This window comes from Dromiciops gliroides, chromosome 1 (assembly GCF_019393635.1).
Source record: "Dromiciops gliroides isolate mDroGli1 chromosome 1, mDroGli1.pri, whole genome shotgun sequence".
NCBI lineage: Eukaryota > Metazoa > Chordata > Mammalia > Microbiotheria > Microbiotheriidae > Dromiciops > Dromiciops gliroides.
This window is the reverse complement of record NC_057861.1, coordinates 251,555,511-251,576,660: the sequence shown is the minus strand read 5'-3', so window position 1 is coordinate 251,576,660 and position 21,150 is coordinate 251,555,511. Positions and strand designations below refer to the sequence as shown.

General features: G+C 38.8%; 1 protein-coding gene across 1 annotated transcript in view; it reads right to left on the bottom strand.

Moving 5' to 3' along the window:
- Positions 1-20,915, bottom strand: part of ASXL3 (ASXL transcriptional regulator 3) — a 248,537-nt gene extending 227,622 nt beyond the window's left edge. The window contains 1 exon segment of the mRNA XM_043988310.1: positions 20,738-20,915. Within this exon segment, the coding sequence (XP_043844245.1) occupies positions 20,738-20,791 (54 nt within the window). The 5' untranslated portion in view covers positions 20,792-20,915.
- Positions 20,916-21,150: the final 235 nt, after the last annotated feature.

The window sequence follows — 21,150 nt, the reverse complement described above, 5'->3', positions numbered from 1 at the left end:
CTGTAAAATAGGATAATAAGGTTTATACTCCCTACCTCAAAAGATTATGAAGACAATGCAACATAACCTCTGAAGCACTATAAAGATGTGAAATCTTATTTCATTGGATGCCAACTCCTATACTTTCTAACTTTAAGAATACAGGCAAATCACTTTTCCTCTCAGTCTTTGTTCTCATTGAACAGGAATAACAAAAACTTTCACTACTTCTACCTTACTTTCCCTTCTGAAAGAGTGCTTTGCAAATCTTATAGGACTCTATAAAGATAAATTAAACTATTAGCCTTATATCAGTTCATGTCCTAGCTACTGCAAGCAAGGTCTAATAGATTTGGGAGACAGAGGACTCCTTAAGTTCAAATCCTAGCTCCACTCCTCATTGCCTTTACTACCTACTACTCTTTTTTTTTTTTTCAGGGCAGTGATGGTTAAGTGACTTGCCCAGGATCACACAGCTAGTAAGTGTCAAGTGTCTGAGGCCAGATTTGAACTTAGGTCCTCCTGAATCCAGGGCCGGTGTTTTATCCACTGCGCCACCTAGCTGCCCCCCATCTACTACTCTTAATTAACCTTTCTGGGCCTTAGTTTTATCATCTATAAAATGAGATGGTTGGACTAGATGATCTCTTTGGTCCCTTTCATCTCTTAAGTATAAGATCATAAGTATGGTAAAATTATCTGTTACAAACTTGGAAACTGAGACTCAGAAGAGGGTATCTGGTGTTCAAGGTCACAGACTGAGTTACATAATGAAGCCAGAACTCCACTACTACACATTGTCTCAGAATCTGGGTCACTTTATAGTAGAATGGGCCTGTATAATTACAATATTATCATGTATGTACTCTACCATAATGTACTCTCAAAGTGGAAATGGGAAGAAAGCCTTCACTACCTACTACTCTTTTTGAAGAAGAGATCTGGTCTATTTCTCTTGGATTTTAAATATCTATAATTAGTCTAAAAACCACAGTATTGCTACAGTTCAGATCGAGTACATTGTCACCGTTCACACTCTACCATCTCACCTAAAACAGTTTTATGCATATACTTGTACCAGACAAGCTTCAGATATAGAGTAAAATGCCCATTATTCATCTTTCCATATACTTGTATTTAACAACAATCTGTACATAATAATAGGAATTTTACAACTCCTCCTCTAAAGAGAACTGCACAAGGATTCAGTGTGGGTTAATGAGATAGGTTTACAAACTATACTTAACACCTGGGAAGAAATGCACTACATGGGACACAAATTACTATTCTCCAAGAGCTTCGCTATCTGTGCAGCTACATTTAATTATAATGATTCAATCCAAGGAGAAATGCACAGTATCAACACAACTTAGCAGTTTCTTGCTGCACTTAGTGAGCATTTCTTCAGACACAAACTTTCAAGACACCATGGAAAACAGAATCATAAAATAATTTTCATATGAATAAACTGAAGCACAGAAAAAATTAAGTCTCTTGCTAGTTTCAGCTTCAGCTGGACACGAAACTTTAGTTTCTCAGAGCCTAAGAAGATACCCAGGGTGACCCATTGTTTCTGGCAAAAGGAATCAAAAATAATTTATCAAGATATTTCCTTTAAGTGTTCCTAAATTCAGAATCCTTGAGTTGGAAGGAACCTCAGAGGTCAATGAAATCAGCCTGAGAATTCCAGCATAGGCTCTGCCACACACTAATTGTGCAAAGCCCATTTTTCTGAGCTTCATTATCATCACCTACTAAATCAAGACAGTCCTTCAAGTTCCTCAGTGCTTTTCAAAAGGTGAGCCAGAGTATCATGAGGTATGCCTCTAAACTCCTTCTCACAGCCTCTACCTTCAGCTATAGTTTGGTGGGGAGGGGAATAAGCACTTATAGCACCTACCATATGTGCCAGTCACTGTGCTAAAAGCTTTTTAGTAAATATCGTCTCATTTGATCCTTAGAACCTTATAATGTAGATGCTATCTACAATTAAGGAAGTTGAGGCAAATGAATGTTAAGTGATATGCCCAATATCACACAGTTACCCAGTGTCTGAGATTCAACTTTGAACTTCAGTCTTCCTGACTCCAGGACAAGTGCTCTATCAACTGGGCTATCAGCTGCCCCATAGAGCAATAAAATGAGAAGTGGCAGAATCTCAAGGCCTGATTAATTGGTCTAGAGACCCAACTGTCTATTAAGGAAGGGCAAGGAAGCTCTTGTTGCTAACTTAAACATTCAGTGTGCCACAATCTTCATGGCAAAGAATACTGCACTATGAGTAAAAGAAAGTTAGAACCACTAGAATAGCTCATTCAAAGGGTTGTCAGTAGCAAAAGAAATGCATCTAAAGTTTATTAGGACTATAAAGTACTATTGTACTTTACTGTACTACTTATTGTACTATATATTATAACTGCAAAGTAAGCTGTTGTTGAAGGGCATGGAGTACATCTGAAGCAGTGATTTCATCACTGTGAGGAATCCTAGTATGGAAATTCCCTCCACTGATCCACATGAGCAACCAATTTCTAATTACTGAAAACCTCTGAGAGTTTCCTTGGGCAATTCTATGTAAGAAGTTAAGCAATTCTGGGGCAGCTAGGTGGTGTAGTAGATAGAGCACCGGCCCTGGATTCAGGAGGACCCAAATTCAAATCCAGCCTCAGACAGTTGACACTTACTAGCTGTGTGAGCCTGGGCAAGTCACTTAACCCCAAATGCCTCACAAAAAAAAAAAAAAGGAGAAGTTAAGCAACTCACTCTAGGATACATACATAGCCAGTATATATCAGTCAGGACTTAAGAAGAAGGATTCAGATCTCTTTCAAGGTATCTTTGAAGCTGACTAGTTTAACCCCCTCTATTTATATTTGAGGAATCTGAGATCCAGAGAATTAAGCAGCTTGTTCAAGTAACAAAAGTAGATAATACCAGAAGAATTAGAACCAAAGTCATCCTCTGACTCCAACTCCAGTAATTCTTTCCACTGATCCTCCTGAGGCTGATTCACTATCCACTTGACTACACTGCCCTAGAGCTATTTAGTACAAATCTAATGCAACTTTCCACTGAAGTAAAGTCGTCTTGACATCATTGATTATGTGGGCTCATCCAGGCTCTTCTTGACCATTTCTACTAACAGGGAGTTTACTATCTCACAGTTTCTTCATTACCTGTTCCACTTTGAACAGACATAACTGTTAGCTATGAACACATTCTCTTCAGGATCCTCAATCCCTCATTATTCTCACACTCCACTACTCCACTGTGCCTTTACTGCTTTTAGGGAAAGATGGAAATAATGTGCAATATATATATTTTTCCTTCTCCCTTATTAAACTGCAAACTCGGGTGAGGGGGGGAGATGGTACTTCAATTATATACACATACTAGACGCACACATACACAAGGTCACAGAATGATGGAACTGGAAGGGGACTCTAAAAATGAGAGTTCTTAACTTTTTGTGTCAAAGATCCCCTTTCGCAGTCTGGTGGAGCCTATGGACATCCCAGAATAAAGTTTTTACATGCATAAAATAAATTACAGAGAATTACAGGAGAAACCCTTTCAAGTGAATCCATTATATATTCTGTACCTCAGATTCAGACCTCCTGATCTAGTCAGTCAATAAGAGTTTATTGGGCGGCTAGGTGGCGCAGTGGATAAAGCACCGGCCTTGGATTCAGGAGTACCTGAGTTCAAATCCGGCCTCAGACACTTGACTTACTAGCTGTGTGACCCTGGGCAAGTCACTTAACCCCCAATGCCCAGAAAAAAAAAATAAGAGTTTATTAAGTACTTACTTTACCAAGCACTATGCTAAACACAGGGGACACAAAGAGGCAAAAGAGAATCACAGGCCAGCCAATCCCCTCATTTGACACGTGAGGAACTGAAGTCCAGAGATGTGAAAGAGAGTGCTCATGGGCATACAGTAGTGACAGATTTGAATTGGAATCCTGGTCCCTGGCACAACATCTTTCTCACTCTACTATTAATATTTAATTTGTGGAAAGGCATTAAAAATAGTAGAGTAGAAAGGAACCTGGACTTGAGAGTCAGGCTGCCTGGGCTCATCCTGTCTCTATCACTTATTAGTTGTGTGATCTTGGGCAAGTCATAAGTTCTCATGCCTCATTCCCTCTTCTCTAAAGTAAAGATAATTCTTATTTCATTATATAATAAACAGAATAACTACCTATCTCACAGGGATATGGTATGGAATCCACTTTGCAAACAGCAATGCCCTCCATAAACCTAAGCCATTCATTCTTCATCATTCCTTCCTCACAGACCCAGAATAGGTCCTAAATAAACGTCTTGCACTAACTTTCAAAAGCAACTACTCACCATTCCTGATACACTAAAAAGTTATAACTATTCCCATACCACTCAGAGGAGAATAGGAGAACTATACTTCTTAGGTTTTGTTTAGATTTATTTTAAATACTTGGAGGTAAGGGGCAGAGATTGAGGGAGATGACACTTATGGTGTTCTGGCTAAAATAAGGAATCAAAAACTATTGATACCTATATCCAAATGGTCAGAGGGAAAAAAGAGAAGTTGTTTTCTGTTATCAACAGTATTTTGAGAACCTACCCACTTCCAAACAGTTCCAAGAAGAAAACTGGCATCAAAAAAACTTCGACACTAAGCAAACACATACATATATACATACATCTCTTGAATCCAGAAAATGGCTGCTTAATGCATTCCCAGCCATTTTGAAATGGAGAACTAACACTACTCCTGACATGTAAAATATGTGCATTCTACTGCATCTATCTTAGGTAAACCAATTTTGCAAACTGTAAAAAGTCATTGTCTTAAGTATCATTTACACACATTTTTTCACTAAGAACACTTAAAGATAAAAAAAATTCAAGTAGAATGATTTTTTTGTTAAATTCAGGGTAACTTCTAGGTTGAGGCAAAGTCAGCTAAATGAATGTCATCACAAAAGTCACCAACAAAAAAGGTCAAATCTTTCGTGAGGATTCCACAGCTCTGCCATACTTGTCTGCACAATTTAAATTAGAAGGCAGTACAAGGTCTTCAGAACAGCACTTGAAAAAAATGAATGATAAAATGCAATTCTGAATGGAATGGTGGTACAGCCTCTAGGTGATTGATTTTCTATGCGTAACATTTATAAACATTTTCATTCTCAGAGCTAATTCCTCAACTAGGTCAGGAGATCATAACAAGCCTCTGGAGAATCCTAGGCCACTGAGATTAGGTTTCTGGCTCTCCAAGTTTTCCACAAACTTTTTTTGGGGGGGATGAGGCAATGAGGGTAAAGTGACTTGCCCAGGGTCACACAGCTCGTAAGTGTCAAGTGTCTGAGGCTGGATTTGAACTCAGATTCTCCTGGATCCAAGGTCGGTGCTCTATCCACTGTGCCACCTAGCTGCCCCTCACAAACTTTTTTTTTTGAGGCAATTGGGCTTAAGTGACCTGCGCAGGGTCACACGGCTAGTTAAGTGTCGAGTGTCTGAGGCCAGATTTGAACTCAGGTCCTCCTAAATCCAGAGCCTGTGCTCTATCCACTGTGCCACCTAGCTGCCCCCCCCACAAACTTTTAAAGAGAATAATCTGTATCAAACAACTAAGATTTCATTTTTAGAAAATAAGCTCCAAGTGTAACAAAAGTCAACCTTATTTATGAAAGTATCTATTAAATGAATGTGGACACTGGAAAGTTTATTATGTGGCAGTGGGGATGATCACATTACTGTTTGTTTGGGTTTGGGGTTTTGTTTTGGTTTTTTTTTGCTGGGCAATTGGGGTTAAGCAATTTGCCCAGGGTCACACAGCTAGTAAGTGTTAAGTGTCTGAGGCCATATTTGAACTGTCTTCCTGAATCCAGAGCTGGTGCTCTATCCACTGCACCACCTACCTGCCCCCACATTACTGTTTTAATAAAAGGTTGTACCTGGTGTGAGATGCTCCTTGGACTTTACTAAGAGACATATTTAAATCATCCTTCTGCCATTCATTAGATAGCCCGCATGACCCTGTCATCCCCCAAATAAGAACATAAATAAACTACCTACTTCACAGGGATACTCTGATTATCCAAAAAGATACTGTATTTAAAAATATTTTTTAACTGTGAAACACTACATAAAAGGCAAGACAGTATAAAATTTGCCAAAATAATTTCTGATTTTTAAAAAACTCATCAAAGGGTACTTAATCTTCCCAAAGAACCAGCTAAGTAGTACAGTAGATAAGAGCGACTAGGCCTAGAGTCAGGAAGACTTGAGTTCAAATCTGCTCTCAGGGCGGCAGCTAGGCAATGCAGTGGATAGAGCACCAGCCCTGGATTCAGGAGGACCTGAGTTCAAATCTGGCCTCAGACACTTAACACTTATTAGCTGTGTTACCCTGGGCAAGCCACTTAACCCCAATTGCCACACCAAAAAAAACCAGAAACAAAAACAAATCTGCCCTCAGATACTTACTAACTCTCTGACCCTAGGAAAGAAACTTAACTCTGCCTCAGTTTCCTCAATTGTAAAATAGGAAAAATAATAACACTTACCTCAGAGATGTGAATATCAAATGAGATATTTGTAAAGGGTTAAGGCACAGTGACTGACACATCTTCTTCAGTAGTTCAGTGTTGTGCAACTCTTTGTGACCCCATAGACCACATGGTGTTTTCTTGGCAAAGATATTGGAATGGTTTGCCATTTCCTTCTCCAGTGAACTAAGACAAACAGGTTACTTGCCCAGGGTCACAGAACTGCTAAGTGTCTGAAGCCAGATTTGAAATCAGGTCTACTCCAGTACTGTCCACTGAGCCACCTAGCTGCCTCCTACCTGACACAGAGTAGGTATTTAATAAATGCTTGTTTCCTTCCTTCCTTAGAAACATTTTTAAAATTCAATTTAACTTTAAAAGATGTCCCCAACCTCACAGAACTTAAAATTAGTTAAGGAGATACAACATACAAATAACTATAGTCAGTCTCACACACACACACACACACACACACACACACATGCTAAATTCTGTCAGCATTAATTTGATCCTACCAACATTACTAGCAACTGTCCTGTATTCTTCCTTCCCCCTTCTAACTCAACTCCTTGAGAAACCCATCTATGATAAGGGCCTTCACTTCCTCTCTCACTCTCTTCCAAACCCTCTACTATCAGGCTTCTAACCTCAACATTCAACTGAAATTGCTCTCTCCAAAGTCACCAATGGTGCCTTAATTGCCAAATCTAATGGTCTTTTTTTTTTAAACTGCATGTGACATTGTTAGTCACCTTCTCCTTCCGGATATTCTCTCCTCTCTAGGTCTGTGTGACACTCCTTCCTGGTTCTGTTCTTCCTACCTTCTCAGTATCTATCATATATAATCTCTTCCTTTTCTTTCTGGTGCCTCATCCATGTCATGTCCTAAAACAGGGTTTGATCCCAAGGTTTGATCCCAGGCCCCTTTCTCCTTTCTTTCTATACTATTTCACTTGATAATCTCATCCGCTCCCATAGGTTCAAATATCTCTAAGCAGATTCCCAGATGGACATACCCAGCCCTAGTCTCTCCACTGAGTTAAAGTTACCCATCTCCAACTGCCTCTTGGACAAATAAAATTGGATTTACTGTAGGCATTGTCAAACTCAACAAGTCCTCACTGGGAACTTAGTATCTTTCTCCTAAAACCCTCTCTCCCCCTTTAGAATTTCTTTAGCATTGTCAAGGACACCATCATCCTCCCAGTCACCCAGGCTCACAATCTCACAATCTCTGACTACTGAACGACTTCTTAGCTCACATACCCCAATTCATTTTCAAATTCTGTCATTCCTACCTTCTCAATATCTATCACAATTAATCTCTTCCTCCCTACTCATATAACCAAAGCCCTAGTTCAGGCTCCCATCCCCTTTCTCCTGTACTACCACAGGGAAACAAGGGTTTTCCTGCCAAATCTCTCTCCACTCCAATCCATCCTCCAAGGTGATTTTTTATAAAGCGTAGGTCTGACCATATCCCCCTCTTCAAGGGGTTCCTGGCTCCCTGTTATCTCAAAGATGAATTGTAAACTGTTTGAAATGTAAAGCTCTTTTTAACCTGTCCCATTCCTATCTTTCCAACATTCTTACATCTTCCTTACCACACCCATTCTCTATGATCCAATGAAACTGTCTGGTCTACCTGAAGTTCCTCAAATAAAACACTCCATATCCAGCCTCTATACCTTTTCACTGGCTCTCCATCATACCTGGAATGCTCTGCACCTTCACCCCTGCCTCTTAAGATTTTCTAGCTTCTTTCAATTTACTTCAAATTTCACCATCTTTAAGGATACCTTTTCAGGTGCCTCCAGCTATTTATGTCTTCCCCTTTCAGATTACCTTCATATATAAATATAAATATATATATATATATATACACATATATATATATGTATATGTGTGTGTGTATACTGTAATGATTGGAATGACGCCACCTGCTGGAGACTTACTGTAGGAAAGCTCCACCATGAGGAGAAGGCCTCTGAGGGCAAGGCCATGTGGCATTTGTTTGGCATCAGGAAGTGACGTTTGCTCGTGGGTACTGTCTATCAAGGCTATCAGCCAATCAACTTGAGGAGCCTCCCATTTCTGGAAGGAGGACACAGAATAGGAAGCGGACCCTGGGGGAGGGGTTCTCTCTCTTTTGGTTCCTGACCGAGCCATGGTGGGTCAGATGCTGGGGTCTCTTAGAAATAATTAGATTTTTACCTTTTTCTCTGATCCTAATGCTCTTTAATAAATACTTAAACACTTAAATACTCTTGCTCAAGCTTATAATTTATTGGCAACCACTCGTTAGATTTTGGATAGTATAGCTAGAATTTTAGCCCTTACAATACACACACATATACATATATACATATGTGTATGTATGCATATTTAGGTATATATGCATATACACACATCTTACATATATTTGTATATAAACATGCTGTCTAACTCATTAGAATATATGATCTCTGAGAGTAGGGACTGTTTTTCTTTGAATGGGTTTTTTGCCTTTGTATCTCCCATGATTATACAGTTCCTGGCCCATAGTAAGTGTTTAATAAATGCTTGCAGACTGATTTCATGGGAGAAGCACCCAAGTGGAACTTTAAAAGCTGCACAGGAATTAAATTGGTACAGAACTCAATTTTTCATGAAAAGAGTAACAATTTTCCAATATGCCAATGGAAACCGTTAGGAAGAAGAGGTAATCAACTATTTGTTTTCTCTCCCTTCCTCCTTTCTTCCCTCTCTCTTTCTTCCTCTCATTGATGTAAGGAATTCCTAGTGTAGAACTCTACTCACCATGGAAAATCTGAAACTAAGGTATAACTTAGAGACTTAGAGAGTTGCCTGAGGCAAAGCAAGTCAAGTAACTTTCCCAAGGTCACACAACTTGTATGGAGAAACTGAACCCAGGTCCTCCTGATTTCAAAATCAGCCCATCAGAAAGAGTGCTACATTTGGGGGAGAGAGAACCAAGGCTCAAATCAGAGGTCTGCTTGTAAATGTTTAACAACTGGCTCTCAAAAAAAAAAGGACCAATGATACTTTTAAGTTTAAACTATTAATAACATTTTTCTATCACTCTTGAATCTAGACAATCAATAAAACAATGTTAAAAAAAATTAAGACCCCAATTTGTAGCAAGTGCTTAAGGAAAAAAACTAATCTTCCTAAAGCACTTGCAGTGCCTACCTTGTGCTTTTAGGATAAAACAAAAACCTCTATAGCCTAGCATTTAAAACCCTCAACTCCTTCACTCAAGTCTATCCTTCCAGTCTATTTCCTATAGCTGGAGTTCTTAGGAAAAGGATTGTTTTCAAAGTTTTTTGTTACCTTTACAAGCCAACGAAGCTGTACTCTCTCTTTCATGTAGGTATGCCTTCCATATGCAAAAGCTTCAGCCTATCTATGCCTTCTCTATTCAATTATTAAGTACCTACTTTGTAAACCTTATAGGCACTTAATAAAGTCTTCCTAAATTGCATCTAGTTGTCTCATTCTGTGCCTATGGCTAAGTAGGAAAGAGAGCCTAGTTCTCAGTAAATTTGTAGTTCTCACATTATAACTCCTAGAAAACACCTTGGAATAATAAAAGATTCAGCTAAAGGAAACTGGAAGTGCTATTTATCTTCTGTCAAGTTGAGAAGGAATCCATCTCACCTTCTTGTCTTGGAAAGGCAATATGAGATAGTGGAAAGAAAATTAGGTTTGGAACATGGGTTCAAATCCCAGCTCTGCTTCTGAGTGATCTTGTGCAAGTAAGTCACCTCTCTTTTCTAAGTTGTAATCTTTCTCTCCCTTTAAAATAGGGGCAAGGGCAGTTAAGGAAAAGGAAATCTTGATATTTGCTAAGGTCCTTTCTAGCCTAAATCTCTAGATCTACTAAAGAAAAAATACTTTGGCAAGTAAATGAGAGCAAATTTGAGCATGGGAACAGGTCCTCATTTAGAGAATCTTTCACCTCTGAATAAACTGTGAGTTGAGAGCCACATTATCAAATATCATTTATTTAGTCCATTCTGATCTGATTTTTCTCTCATGAAGTTCAAATCAAGCTTATGGTACCAAGAATTAAATTATATCCCTGTGCCCTAAAAAAAAAATGTTTCTAATAGAGCTCCCAGCCAAGAAGCTATGTATTGCCCTATGGATAACCCTGTAGAACTCAAAGTTTTATCAAAGCTAAGGGCTCAGATGTCCATTCTGGTTCTCTCTCACTAGTAAATTTAGCATTATGACAAGCCCTCTGGCTCTAACCTTGCAGCATGAATTTGCCTTAAAACTACATATGAAATATGTCAGACTTAAGAGGAAACAAGGGGAAAAAAGTGCCAGTATTCCCAGCATAAGGAAAAACTCTTTAGTAATGAAGCCTAACAACTTTATTAGCTAAAAATGAGCAACATTTAAACCATCAATTGCTCAGTTATTTTCTAGTGTAGGGATGGTGAGGGAACAAGTAGGCATCCATATTCAAGCTTATAAAAGTTAATTGCTGTTCTGTCACTAGGATATGTTTAATACTGAAAACAATACAGCTAATTTTAGGCATTTCCTATATGTTCTCAAGGGCTTTTCAGTCAGTGTCTGAGAGATTTCAGGAACTGGAGTATCACAGACAATGATGAATCAAAAAAAGAAGAATCAGGCAATCACAATAATCAAATAAAGAGAAACAGAACTAGGAAAAAATGTTAAAGAACAAAAGGAATCACGTTACTGGGCTTTGGTACATTAGAGTTACCAAGGTTCTGAAAAGACACTCAGAAAAAAATCAAGGAGAAAGGTTAGCATATGTGGCCAGGAGCTTTACTTAGGGCAAATAGGGAAGGTGAAAAATGCTTCAGGAACCATGGTCCCCTCCCTTTACCCAATACAAATCCCCTTTCTCCTCCTTCAAAACTGAGGCCTCAGCTAGGTTAGGTGCAGTGGAAGCTGAAAAGCCCACAGAACAATCCATCAATTGCTGCCCATACAGAAGCTGTCTCATTTCTTTTCAAATTATTTCAATAGTAAAACATAAGTGAGGGAGAAGAATGAAGTAAACATAGAATTTCAGGAAAGATCACACTGAAATAAAGGAGCTACAATAAAACTTCTGGGTACCATGGTGACACGACCACAGAAATGTGCCAAGCTCTGCCCTATGAGACAAGGATCACAGAATCAGAGAATTACAGCACCTCAGAATTGGAAAGGACCTCCAAGGTCATCTTGTTCTACCTACACCTGAACAATAGAGTGCAGGAGAGAAAAATGTGCTTCCAACAATTGCTGGACACAGAATTTTTGCCACTAACAAATGCTATTTATCTTAGGCTCCACACAAATTTGGGTGCTAAGTAAACACAAACTTTAACCCAACACGAAAATGTTTCTATTTGCTCTAGATCTGTGACTTTACTGGCATAATGAATTCCCAAGGCAAAAACTCTCTCCACCAATGCTGCATTTGGTGCATCATCATCATCACCGCCATTACCACCACCGTCATAACAATTGCTAAAATGTATATAGTGACCAATATGTGGTAGGGACTATGCTAAATTTTTTGTACAAATATTATTTCATTTGACCCAACAGCTTTGGCTAAGGAGAAAGAAGCAAAGGTTCCATAACTTATATATAGCTAGTAAGTGTCTGAGGTCAAATTTTAATTCAGGCCTTCCTAACTCCAGGCCCAATGCTCTAGCTGCCTCTAATACAGCTGATAACGATGTTGTCTAGGAGAATGAGCCAACAGGTGACTTGCCCAGGGTCCCAAAGCTTGCAAGTACCAAAAGCAAGATTGAACCAGGGTCTTCCTGACCAGTTCTATTCCATCCCAGTTTTCTATTCCCTATGCCTCTTGGTCTCTCCTACACATATACACACATATGTTTGTATATACACATATATTACCATTTATATTAAGTAATAATACCTCAACAACATTCCAAGATTTCTAATCTCAAAATCTTGTTCATGTAAACAGAAAGAGTGCTGAACTTATTATAATCGGGAAATACTCAAGTTCTTATCCCAACTGTGATATTTAATGGCTATATGACCTTGGGAACTTCTGAAACTCAGTTTCCTATTTTGCAATATGAGGATAATACATCTATGTTTCACAATACTGTAAAAAGGATCAAATGTACAGTCCTTCATAAAATTTAATGCTGCCACATAAATGTCAATTATTCTTTTTTTATATAATTATTACTCCTCTCACAAGATTTCCTTTAAGGAACCCGGATTGTTCAAATCCTACTTCTGACATTTGCTAGCCATAGAACTAAAGGCAAGTCATCTCACCTTGTGATTCAGCTTCTTCATCTCTAAAACACAGATTATAACATCTGTAGTATTTACCTATGGGTTAAGGTTCAAATGTGATAATGTATATTAAACAATGTAAAAACCTGAAAGCACTATATGCCAGTTAATAATCAAAATAATATCATCTCTTTTAAATCCCTAAACAAATTTTCTTCTTTAGGCAGATTAGTCCATACGTGCCTTGCATCCTAGCTTCATACCTTTTGCATTCTGCTCAAGCTATACCCCCTGCCTAGAATTCCATTTACAACCACCTCCTCTCCACCTCTCTAAATTCTATACCAATCCTTCAAATTCCAGTGAACATCCTTTCCTCTATGAAGCCTTTCAGTTCAACTCAAGCTTTCTATATTCTGCATTTTTACCCCCAACTACCTGTTATAATAGCTGGCTTAGTAGGTGCTTAATCAATGTTAGTTGATTTATTGTTGATTGTAGCATTTATTATGTATCTACCTTGAGCCAGGAATTAAGCTCAGATAGAAGCTACAAAGACAAAAATATGAGTTCCTACCCTTAATGAGATGACATTCTCCTGGAGGAATATAATGAGTATACAAATTACTGAATCTAACACAACTGACAGATGGAGAGAGCACTACTAAACAATTAGGGAGACCAGAAGGATCCATTTGAGCTTAATCTTAAAGAAAGGTAAGGATGCTGAGAGGCAAAGATGAAAAAAGATTACATAATACCAGATAGAGGGGAAAACTTGTGTGAATACATCAAAGCAAGGGACACAGCATGGAGCTCAAAGGAAAGCTAGTCTTCTAGTTGGACTGAAAGAATATATGGAGAGGAAGGGGGAAATAAAGTTAGAAAAGTAAGCTGGGACCATACTATGAGGAGCCTCAACTGCCAAGGTGAAGATTTTGTGTTTTACCCAAGAGGCAATAAACAGGGAAACACAAAAACTGTTTGAGCAAAGGAGAAATATGCTTAGATCTGATCCTCAGAAAAATTATTTTAGCACCTTTTTGGAGAAAGGCTTGATAAGTGGACAGAACGGAAGTAGGGAGCCAATTAGAAGGCAATTATAATACTCCATGTAAGATGTGATGAGGACCCAAATTAAAGTGGTAGCTATGTAAATGGAGAAGTGACATATGCAAGAAATGTTGTAGAGACAGAATCCTTAAGACTGAACTACTTAATGGATGAGGTGGGGAAGGGAAGAAATATTGAAGTTGAAGGATAGCAGTAGTTAACATTTATATAGTTCTTTAAGGTTTGCATAGAGTTATTTTAAACACATCTTACTCTAGCATTCTTATCTTCTCTATACAGAAAAGGAAATTGAGATACAATCAACTAAGCGACTTGCTCAAGTCACAAACTATTAAGTACTAAAGGTAGGTTTTGTTTTGTTGTTTTCTTTTGTTTTGTTTATTTTTTGTGGGGCAATGAGGGTTAAGTGACTTGCCCAGGGTCACACAGCTAGTAAGTGTCAAGTGTCTGAGGCCAGATTTGAACTCATGTCCTCCTGAATCCAGGACCAGTGCTTTATCCACTGCACCACCTAGCTGCCCCTAAAGGTAGGTTTTGAATCCAGGTCTCTCCTGACTCCAAGTCTACAGCTGTTTCAAATACAGGATGCTGCATCTCCTTGGGGCTTGTAAACCTATGTGACTAGGAGAATGGCATGGATAGCCTCAACAGAAATAGGCAGATATGGAAGAAGATATGGTTTAGAGAAAGAAAAATGAGTTGTTTTTGGATGTGCTGAGTTTGGAAAACTGACAGGACATTTAGGTGATGCCCAGCCGACAGCTGGAGATGTGGAACTGAGACTGAATAAATTTGGGAGCCATCTGCATAGAGATGATAACTGAATTCATAGAAATGAATGAGATGGGGAAAGGGAAGTGGGTTTCAGACCAGTTTCAGGGGTAGAAAATGGCTAATGATCCCACAAGTGCATCTGAAAAGGAACAGTCAGATAGGGAGTGGAACTAAGAAACAGCAGTGTCTCAGAAACCAAAAGAAAAAAGAGGATCCAGTGGAAAGGAACAAAACTCAAAAGCAGCAGAAGAAAAGAATAGCCAGATTGCAAAAGTTTGAGAAGTGAGTATATGAGAAAGTAAAGAAAGTACAGATGGCTCTTTCAAGGAATATGGTAGTGAAAAGGAGGAGAGATCTACAGCTTGAAATGATGGATCCAGTGAAAAGTTTGGGTTTTTTGTTCCTTTTCTTTTGCAAAGGAATTAGTTTGTTGTTTTGTTTTGTTTTGTTTTTTAAGTAAGGAACTATCAGAAAGGGAAAGAATAAAGAAGAGAGAAGAAATAATCAATGGTTCAAACTCCTCAAGGTGACAGTAGAAGATAGCATCTAGGGTACAAGTAGAGGGTTTGACCTTGGAAAGGAGAAAGGTCACCTCTTTTTCACAAAATGAAGCAAAGAAGTCATTTGAACTGCTAGAGGGTTTTGAGTACAGAGTAGGGGAGATTAAGGAATACACAAAAGCTGACCCCTATTTCCTCAAAAAAAAAAAAAGGAAATCAGAGTGGTAGGGTGGTAGGGGCTTAAAGAAAGAAAAGTCTGATGAAGCATAAGAATCAATTAGGGAAGAATAAAAGTGTTGTCATGTAGCAGAGCAATGAGGGCCCACCTAAAACTGGATAACATGTATTCATAGAGGAACTAGTCTGTAAAGAATACTTCCCCCGCCCCCTCCCTTTTCAGGTCAGGCAACACCTCAGGAGTTGGTGGCTGGGGTAGAAAGGGAATCCTTGCCACACTGACCCAACCCATACCAATCTCTCCAGCCTCTAAATGCCTAAGGACTTACTGTCTATACCACTCATCTTATACTTTTTATATATTGCTTTTTATTTTGGCCAATATTCATGTGAACTTGTTTTCTCTTTTCAAGGAGCCTGTAAGATCTTACAGGATAGGGACCTTATTGTACTGAGTGTCCTCCACATGTCTCAGTGTCTACTAGGACATAGTAGGTATTCAATTAATATTGGCTGATTTGATTATACTTGATATTCTTCCAAGAATTTTCAGTAAATGATATATGCTGTGAATTACCACCATATTCCCACCACCTTAAAAAACTCCAGACAAGGACTGTCTTTTGCCTTTCTTTGTATCCTGAGCCACAGATCAGCAATTGGCATATAGTAAGCACTTAATAAATGCTGATGGGCTGACTGACTGATACCTTTTAAGTTTTTTAGAAAAATAATAAGCTGTTATCAAGTTAGTTTTACTATGACAAAACATTATTGAAAAAGGTATAACTACATAAGTTAGAGAAACACAATATACAAAATAGAAAACCTGTGTCATACTAAGACAAACTTTCAAAAGGAAAAAAAAGACATAGCATATTTCAAAATATCATGTATAAATATGCTTCATTTTAGAAAAATTTAGTATGCAAAACACTCCACAAAACAGATAATGTAGAAAGTGATCCTTTAATAGCTCATATTTATATGCAAATTTAAGTCTTATACATAGTGCCTTCCTCACAGAAACCTCGTGATGTAGATAAGGCAAGCAATATTATCCCCACCTTTCAAGATAAGTAAACTAAGTCTTAAAGAGGTCCAGTGAATTGCTCAGGTTAGGATGACTCCAAACCCATAAACAATCTTCAGTTTACAAAAAGATTTACAAAAAGGTTCCCTTTGCAAAAAAGATTTGACAATAGAATTCCTTTAAATGGCCAATCCCCTTATGAAATCTTAAATAGGATTTGAGTCTAAAAAATTCAATAAATACACATCTTTCAGCGATACATATTGCATAAAGAGAGGCATATTTGAATCCCATCCATAAAAATGAAACTTCTTTTTTTTTAAAGCAGAAAAAACACAAACCTCTAAAGGTCACCTTGAACATAAAAATCTAAAATTCACTATTCTTAGATGAATATATCAAAACTTTAAAAAGTATATCCACCAAATATAAGACCACTGAAAAATGCATTTTAGAAAAAACATTTTTCCATTCTTATTAAAACTAAAACACAGACATCTAGGAACAAAAAACAAATAGAAGGCACCCCATAGAGCCAAATAAATAAATAAAATAATTATCTTCAAAGAAGCACTGACTTCTAACCAAGGGAGAAAACTATTAAAAAAAAAAACCAGCTTCTCAAAGCAACAACATTTTTGCATGTCTAAAAAAGAATTAACCTAGAACAAATAGGGAGACAACAGTATGGTCTATGTTAAGCCAATAACAAAGAAACCCCTTAGTTCAGTAAAACAAAGTCCGGTCAAATCCCCATTTTTTACAAAGAAGCATGAAGATCCTTTCACAATGGTTTAAACTGTATTTATAGTAACAGAGTGAAGACTTGAGATAAAAGTCAAAAGGATTAAAGTCAAAGCCCTAGCTATACATAAGTCATGGTTTTGATTTTTATCCCCATTGTAGTCTACAAATATTAAGACAGAAGATACTTCCATGTGATTGTGTGATCCACAGAGACTATCCAGCCTTAGAAGAACAGATAAAGCAGATGAAAATGCATCTGGTTTGGGGGCAGACTGCCATATTAAATGAAAATGCGCAAAGTAACAACTGCAACTGCAGAATGCTGTGGGGGAGGGGGTGACCAAAGCTGAATTTTTCAAAGTGATTTAGTGCACAAAGCAGAAAAACTGTTTTGTTACTGCTTTAAAATGGCAGATTGCTAATGGCCAATACATTTCTTAAATTACACTGGCCTGTAATGAAAAAGCTATCATTTCCCCTTCCTTGAGCTGAGTAAATGTATATCTCTCTAAATTTACACATATGCATACACACATACATACATACAAAAAGAGTCACTATGAGAACACATTATTAGCCTGATAGGGGTAAAATGTTATTACTCGATAACCAGGAACTGCCTATATATCTGAAAGAAAAGCGCCAGAGGTACACTACTTCACAGTGTGTAGCTTCTGAGACATTATAATTTGCTTGAGAAGGAAGAAAAGAGGAATGCTATAGTTTCCTGAAAAGCCTTTAATTACTCCAGAATTTTACTTCCTCCATAGTTTTCCTTAAGAATGTCAAGCAAGTTGTATATTTAGACCAAAATTCAAGTATTTTGGTTTTTAATGTTTACCACAAGCTCTGGGTCACATTTCCATAAATCTATTCATTTTTTGCCCAATTGCTTATTTCTTCTCCCTTCCACTCCCCCAAAATATTAACACAAAAGTTATTCTCAATACATTCATTTATATAGTCAGTTCTCTAATGCAAGTCAAAATACAAAACAAAAGCAAATAATATTGGGTTGCTTGTGTTTCCCCTGTCATGAAACATTACTTTTAAAACCAAAGAACTAGTTATCCAGTTGGATGAAAAAATAAAATCTCCTTCAAAAGAGTCAACAAGAGGAAATTAAAACATGTAACAAGAGTATTTCTTCTATCAGAAGTGCTAAAGGGGAAATTCTTTCTTCACAATCACAAATTAATTCTACTATTTATTTCTAACAGTCAAAATGGTTTAATTTTCCATGTAAAATCTAAAAGATAGTAGAATATATGTAACAGTGAAACAAGGAGAAAATGCTACTTTACCAAATGAACAGTTTTCTCCCTTTTAATCTTAAAATAACTGTGAATTACTACATGTCAATTATTTTAAACTCAAATTTTTAAATCTAGCAAAATACTTGCTGTTTAATTCCATATTTTGGATCAAATGTCACATTTTGAATACACATTCACACAAGTATCAGGGGAAAAACTTGTACCAAATTGAAAAATTGCCATATCTAGTAGGTTCAATATGTCTGGTAAAAATACAGACATCTGGTCTATCATTAATTCTTTTGTGTTGTTGATTCCCAGTGTGTCTATTCCCAGCAACGAACTTTGCAAGGAAAAAAATTCAACTCTCAGAAAAGAACTGTGATTTGGACATTAATTTCAGGACATTAATTATGATATGTTATCATTAAATCAAATAAAAGAGTACCACACTTACCAAAATGGAAAAATTTACTTACTGTATATTAATGTCTACTATAAGATCTTATAAGAATAAATTTATTTACTATTCAGGAGATATTTCTGAACAGACATATAGGGCTAACTTGTGTTCACTATTTTAGAATATGTATCAATCACATCTTTGTTTACTTGAAAATACATTCAAGTTTTACAATAAAACTTTATTGTTATTCCAAGAATATTAAATAATGAATCATATGGTCCTTTAAACAACATAAAACTATGACTGAATTGCCAAGAGAATTGCTATGTTTAGTCCCAAAAATCACCCCAAAATCTATAATCTGAGATCAACTTCAAAGTTCCTGGTTACATAGACTAAGTTTCTCCTATCAAATCCATCCGGGCTATGTTAGTTAAGTCAATTACACTTGAGGGAAGAAAGAGCACTGTATACAATACTGGAAAATAAATTCAGGAGAAAAAAAAAAGACTTGGAGACAATTACCACTAGATTACAGCTATATTTAAACCATACATTCTGATTCCTGGGGTGAGGTAGGGTGGGGTAGGGAGTAATAAAGGCCTCTTCCTATATGCCTTTGCTAGAATCAGACATTGAAGATACATAATGGCCCTTTGAACCACAAAATATCTACACTTTATATAAATGCTCTGCATACACGTAAAGTATTTAAAAGCTCAAAATTAACTGAGGCTACTAAGTGAAATAATTTTTACAAAACTGCATAGCATATTTTGGGTGTGTGTTCAGATTTTTTTCCGGTTTTTCTGCAATTTGTAAAAGCAACTAAACTTTGTGGACATGTAATTTATGTAGTTGAACCAGAGAAAGGCAAAGTCCCACGAGACACACACTGTACAGAAATATCCTTTCAAAGAGAATGAGTTTCACAGCTTTCCTTTAAAAGAAAAAAACAAACGCACCAAACCAAGTGATTGTGCCGCTGCTGCAGCTACAAACACATCTACTATAGACACATTCTTTCAATAATCAAAACACAAGATCGTAAAGGTTACAGAGGAACCAAAAACAAACAAACAAAAAAAAAAAACGCCAACCACCGGCAACAAAAACCTAATATAAAACACACCTATTTGGATCGTCTTTAAAGCTGTCCACTGAAACTGACCCTGACCCAACTTCTCGGGACACACACACGGTACACACGTGCACAAAATGTACATAAAGGCATGGAACAGAAGCACAATGCCCCTAAACAGACACATATACTGTACACCTCCACACAAAGTATGCAGACATGATAACACAGGACACGGTACACATGCACTCAATGTCCCCACACGCATGCATACACTATACACATACCAGACACACGGCACGCAAGTGTCCGTGTCGGTACTACACACACCATGCATGCATGTGCGATATATGGACACGCAGCCTGTACATACATACGTCCAACACAGACTGTGCACACGAAGAGTTATTGATGAAATTCCAGGGGGTGGAGGGGAGGGAGAGGGAGTGGTAATTGCCACACAAAGGTCTGGCGAGCGGCAGAAGGGAAGTGGAGAGGGGCGAGTAATAGGCGAGTAGATACAGTCACCAAAGCAGAGAAAGCGAACCCCCGGCAGAGCCGGGGGGGTGGGGGGGTGGGGGGGGTGCGGGAGGGGGGGACAGAGGATAAGTGTCCCGGGCCGGGCCGCCGGGATGGTCGGGGGTGACGGTGGCTGGCGCTGGGAAGGAAGGGGGGGGGACTCCCGTGAGATCAACCACTGGCCCCTCCACGCGCGCGCAAACACATTCACACTCACAGACACTCGCTTACACACTCGCTTACACACTCACCCGCCCTCCCTCCCCAGCGATCTCGATCCCGAAGAATAACAAAGACCCCCACCCACCCACCCACCCCAAGAGGCTGAAGCTAAGGCTGAGGCTGGGGCCAGAGCCCGGGGCCGGCGGGACCCTGCGGACCTAGGGGCTGTACGTACCAGGCGGGCAGCTTCGGCCCAGGTGCGGTCCTTCTTCTTCCTCTTGTCTTTCATGTTTGCATCTCATTGATGGTTCTGATTGTGACGTGGGGGATTCCACGGGGTGCTCGGGGCTCAAGCGCGGAGACAATGACCCAGTGACCCGGTGACCCGCACACGCACACCACACACACACAGACACACACCACACACACACACACGCACGCACGCACACACACACTGCGGGGGGGAGGGGACGGGGGGAGGGGGGCAGAGCGCGAGCGGGCGGGAGGCGCTTGAGTGAGCTAGGGGCCGGGAGGGCGGGGGCGCCGGCGCCGGCGCCGGGGCTGGGCTGGCTCGCTCCGGGGCTCGCGCACCGCGGCCGCAGCAGCAGCGGCAGCAGCAGCAGCAGCAGCAGCACCAGCGGCGGCGGC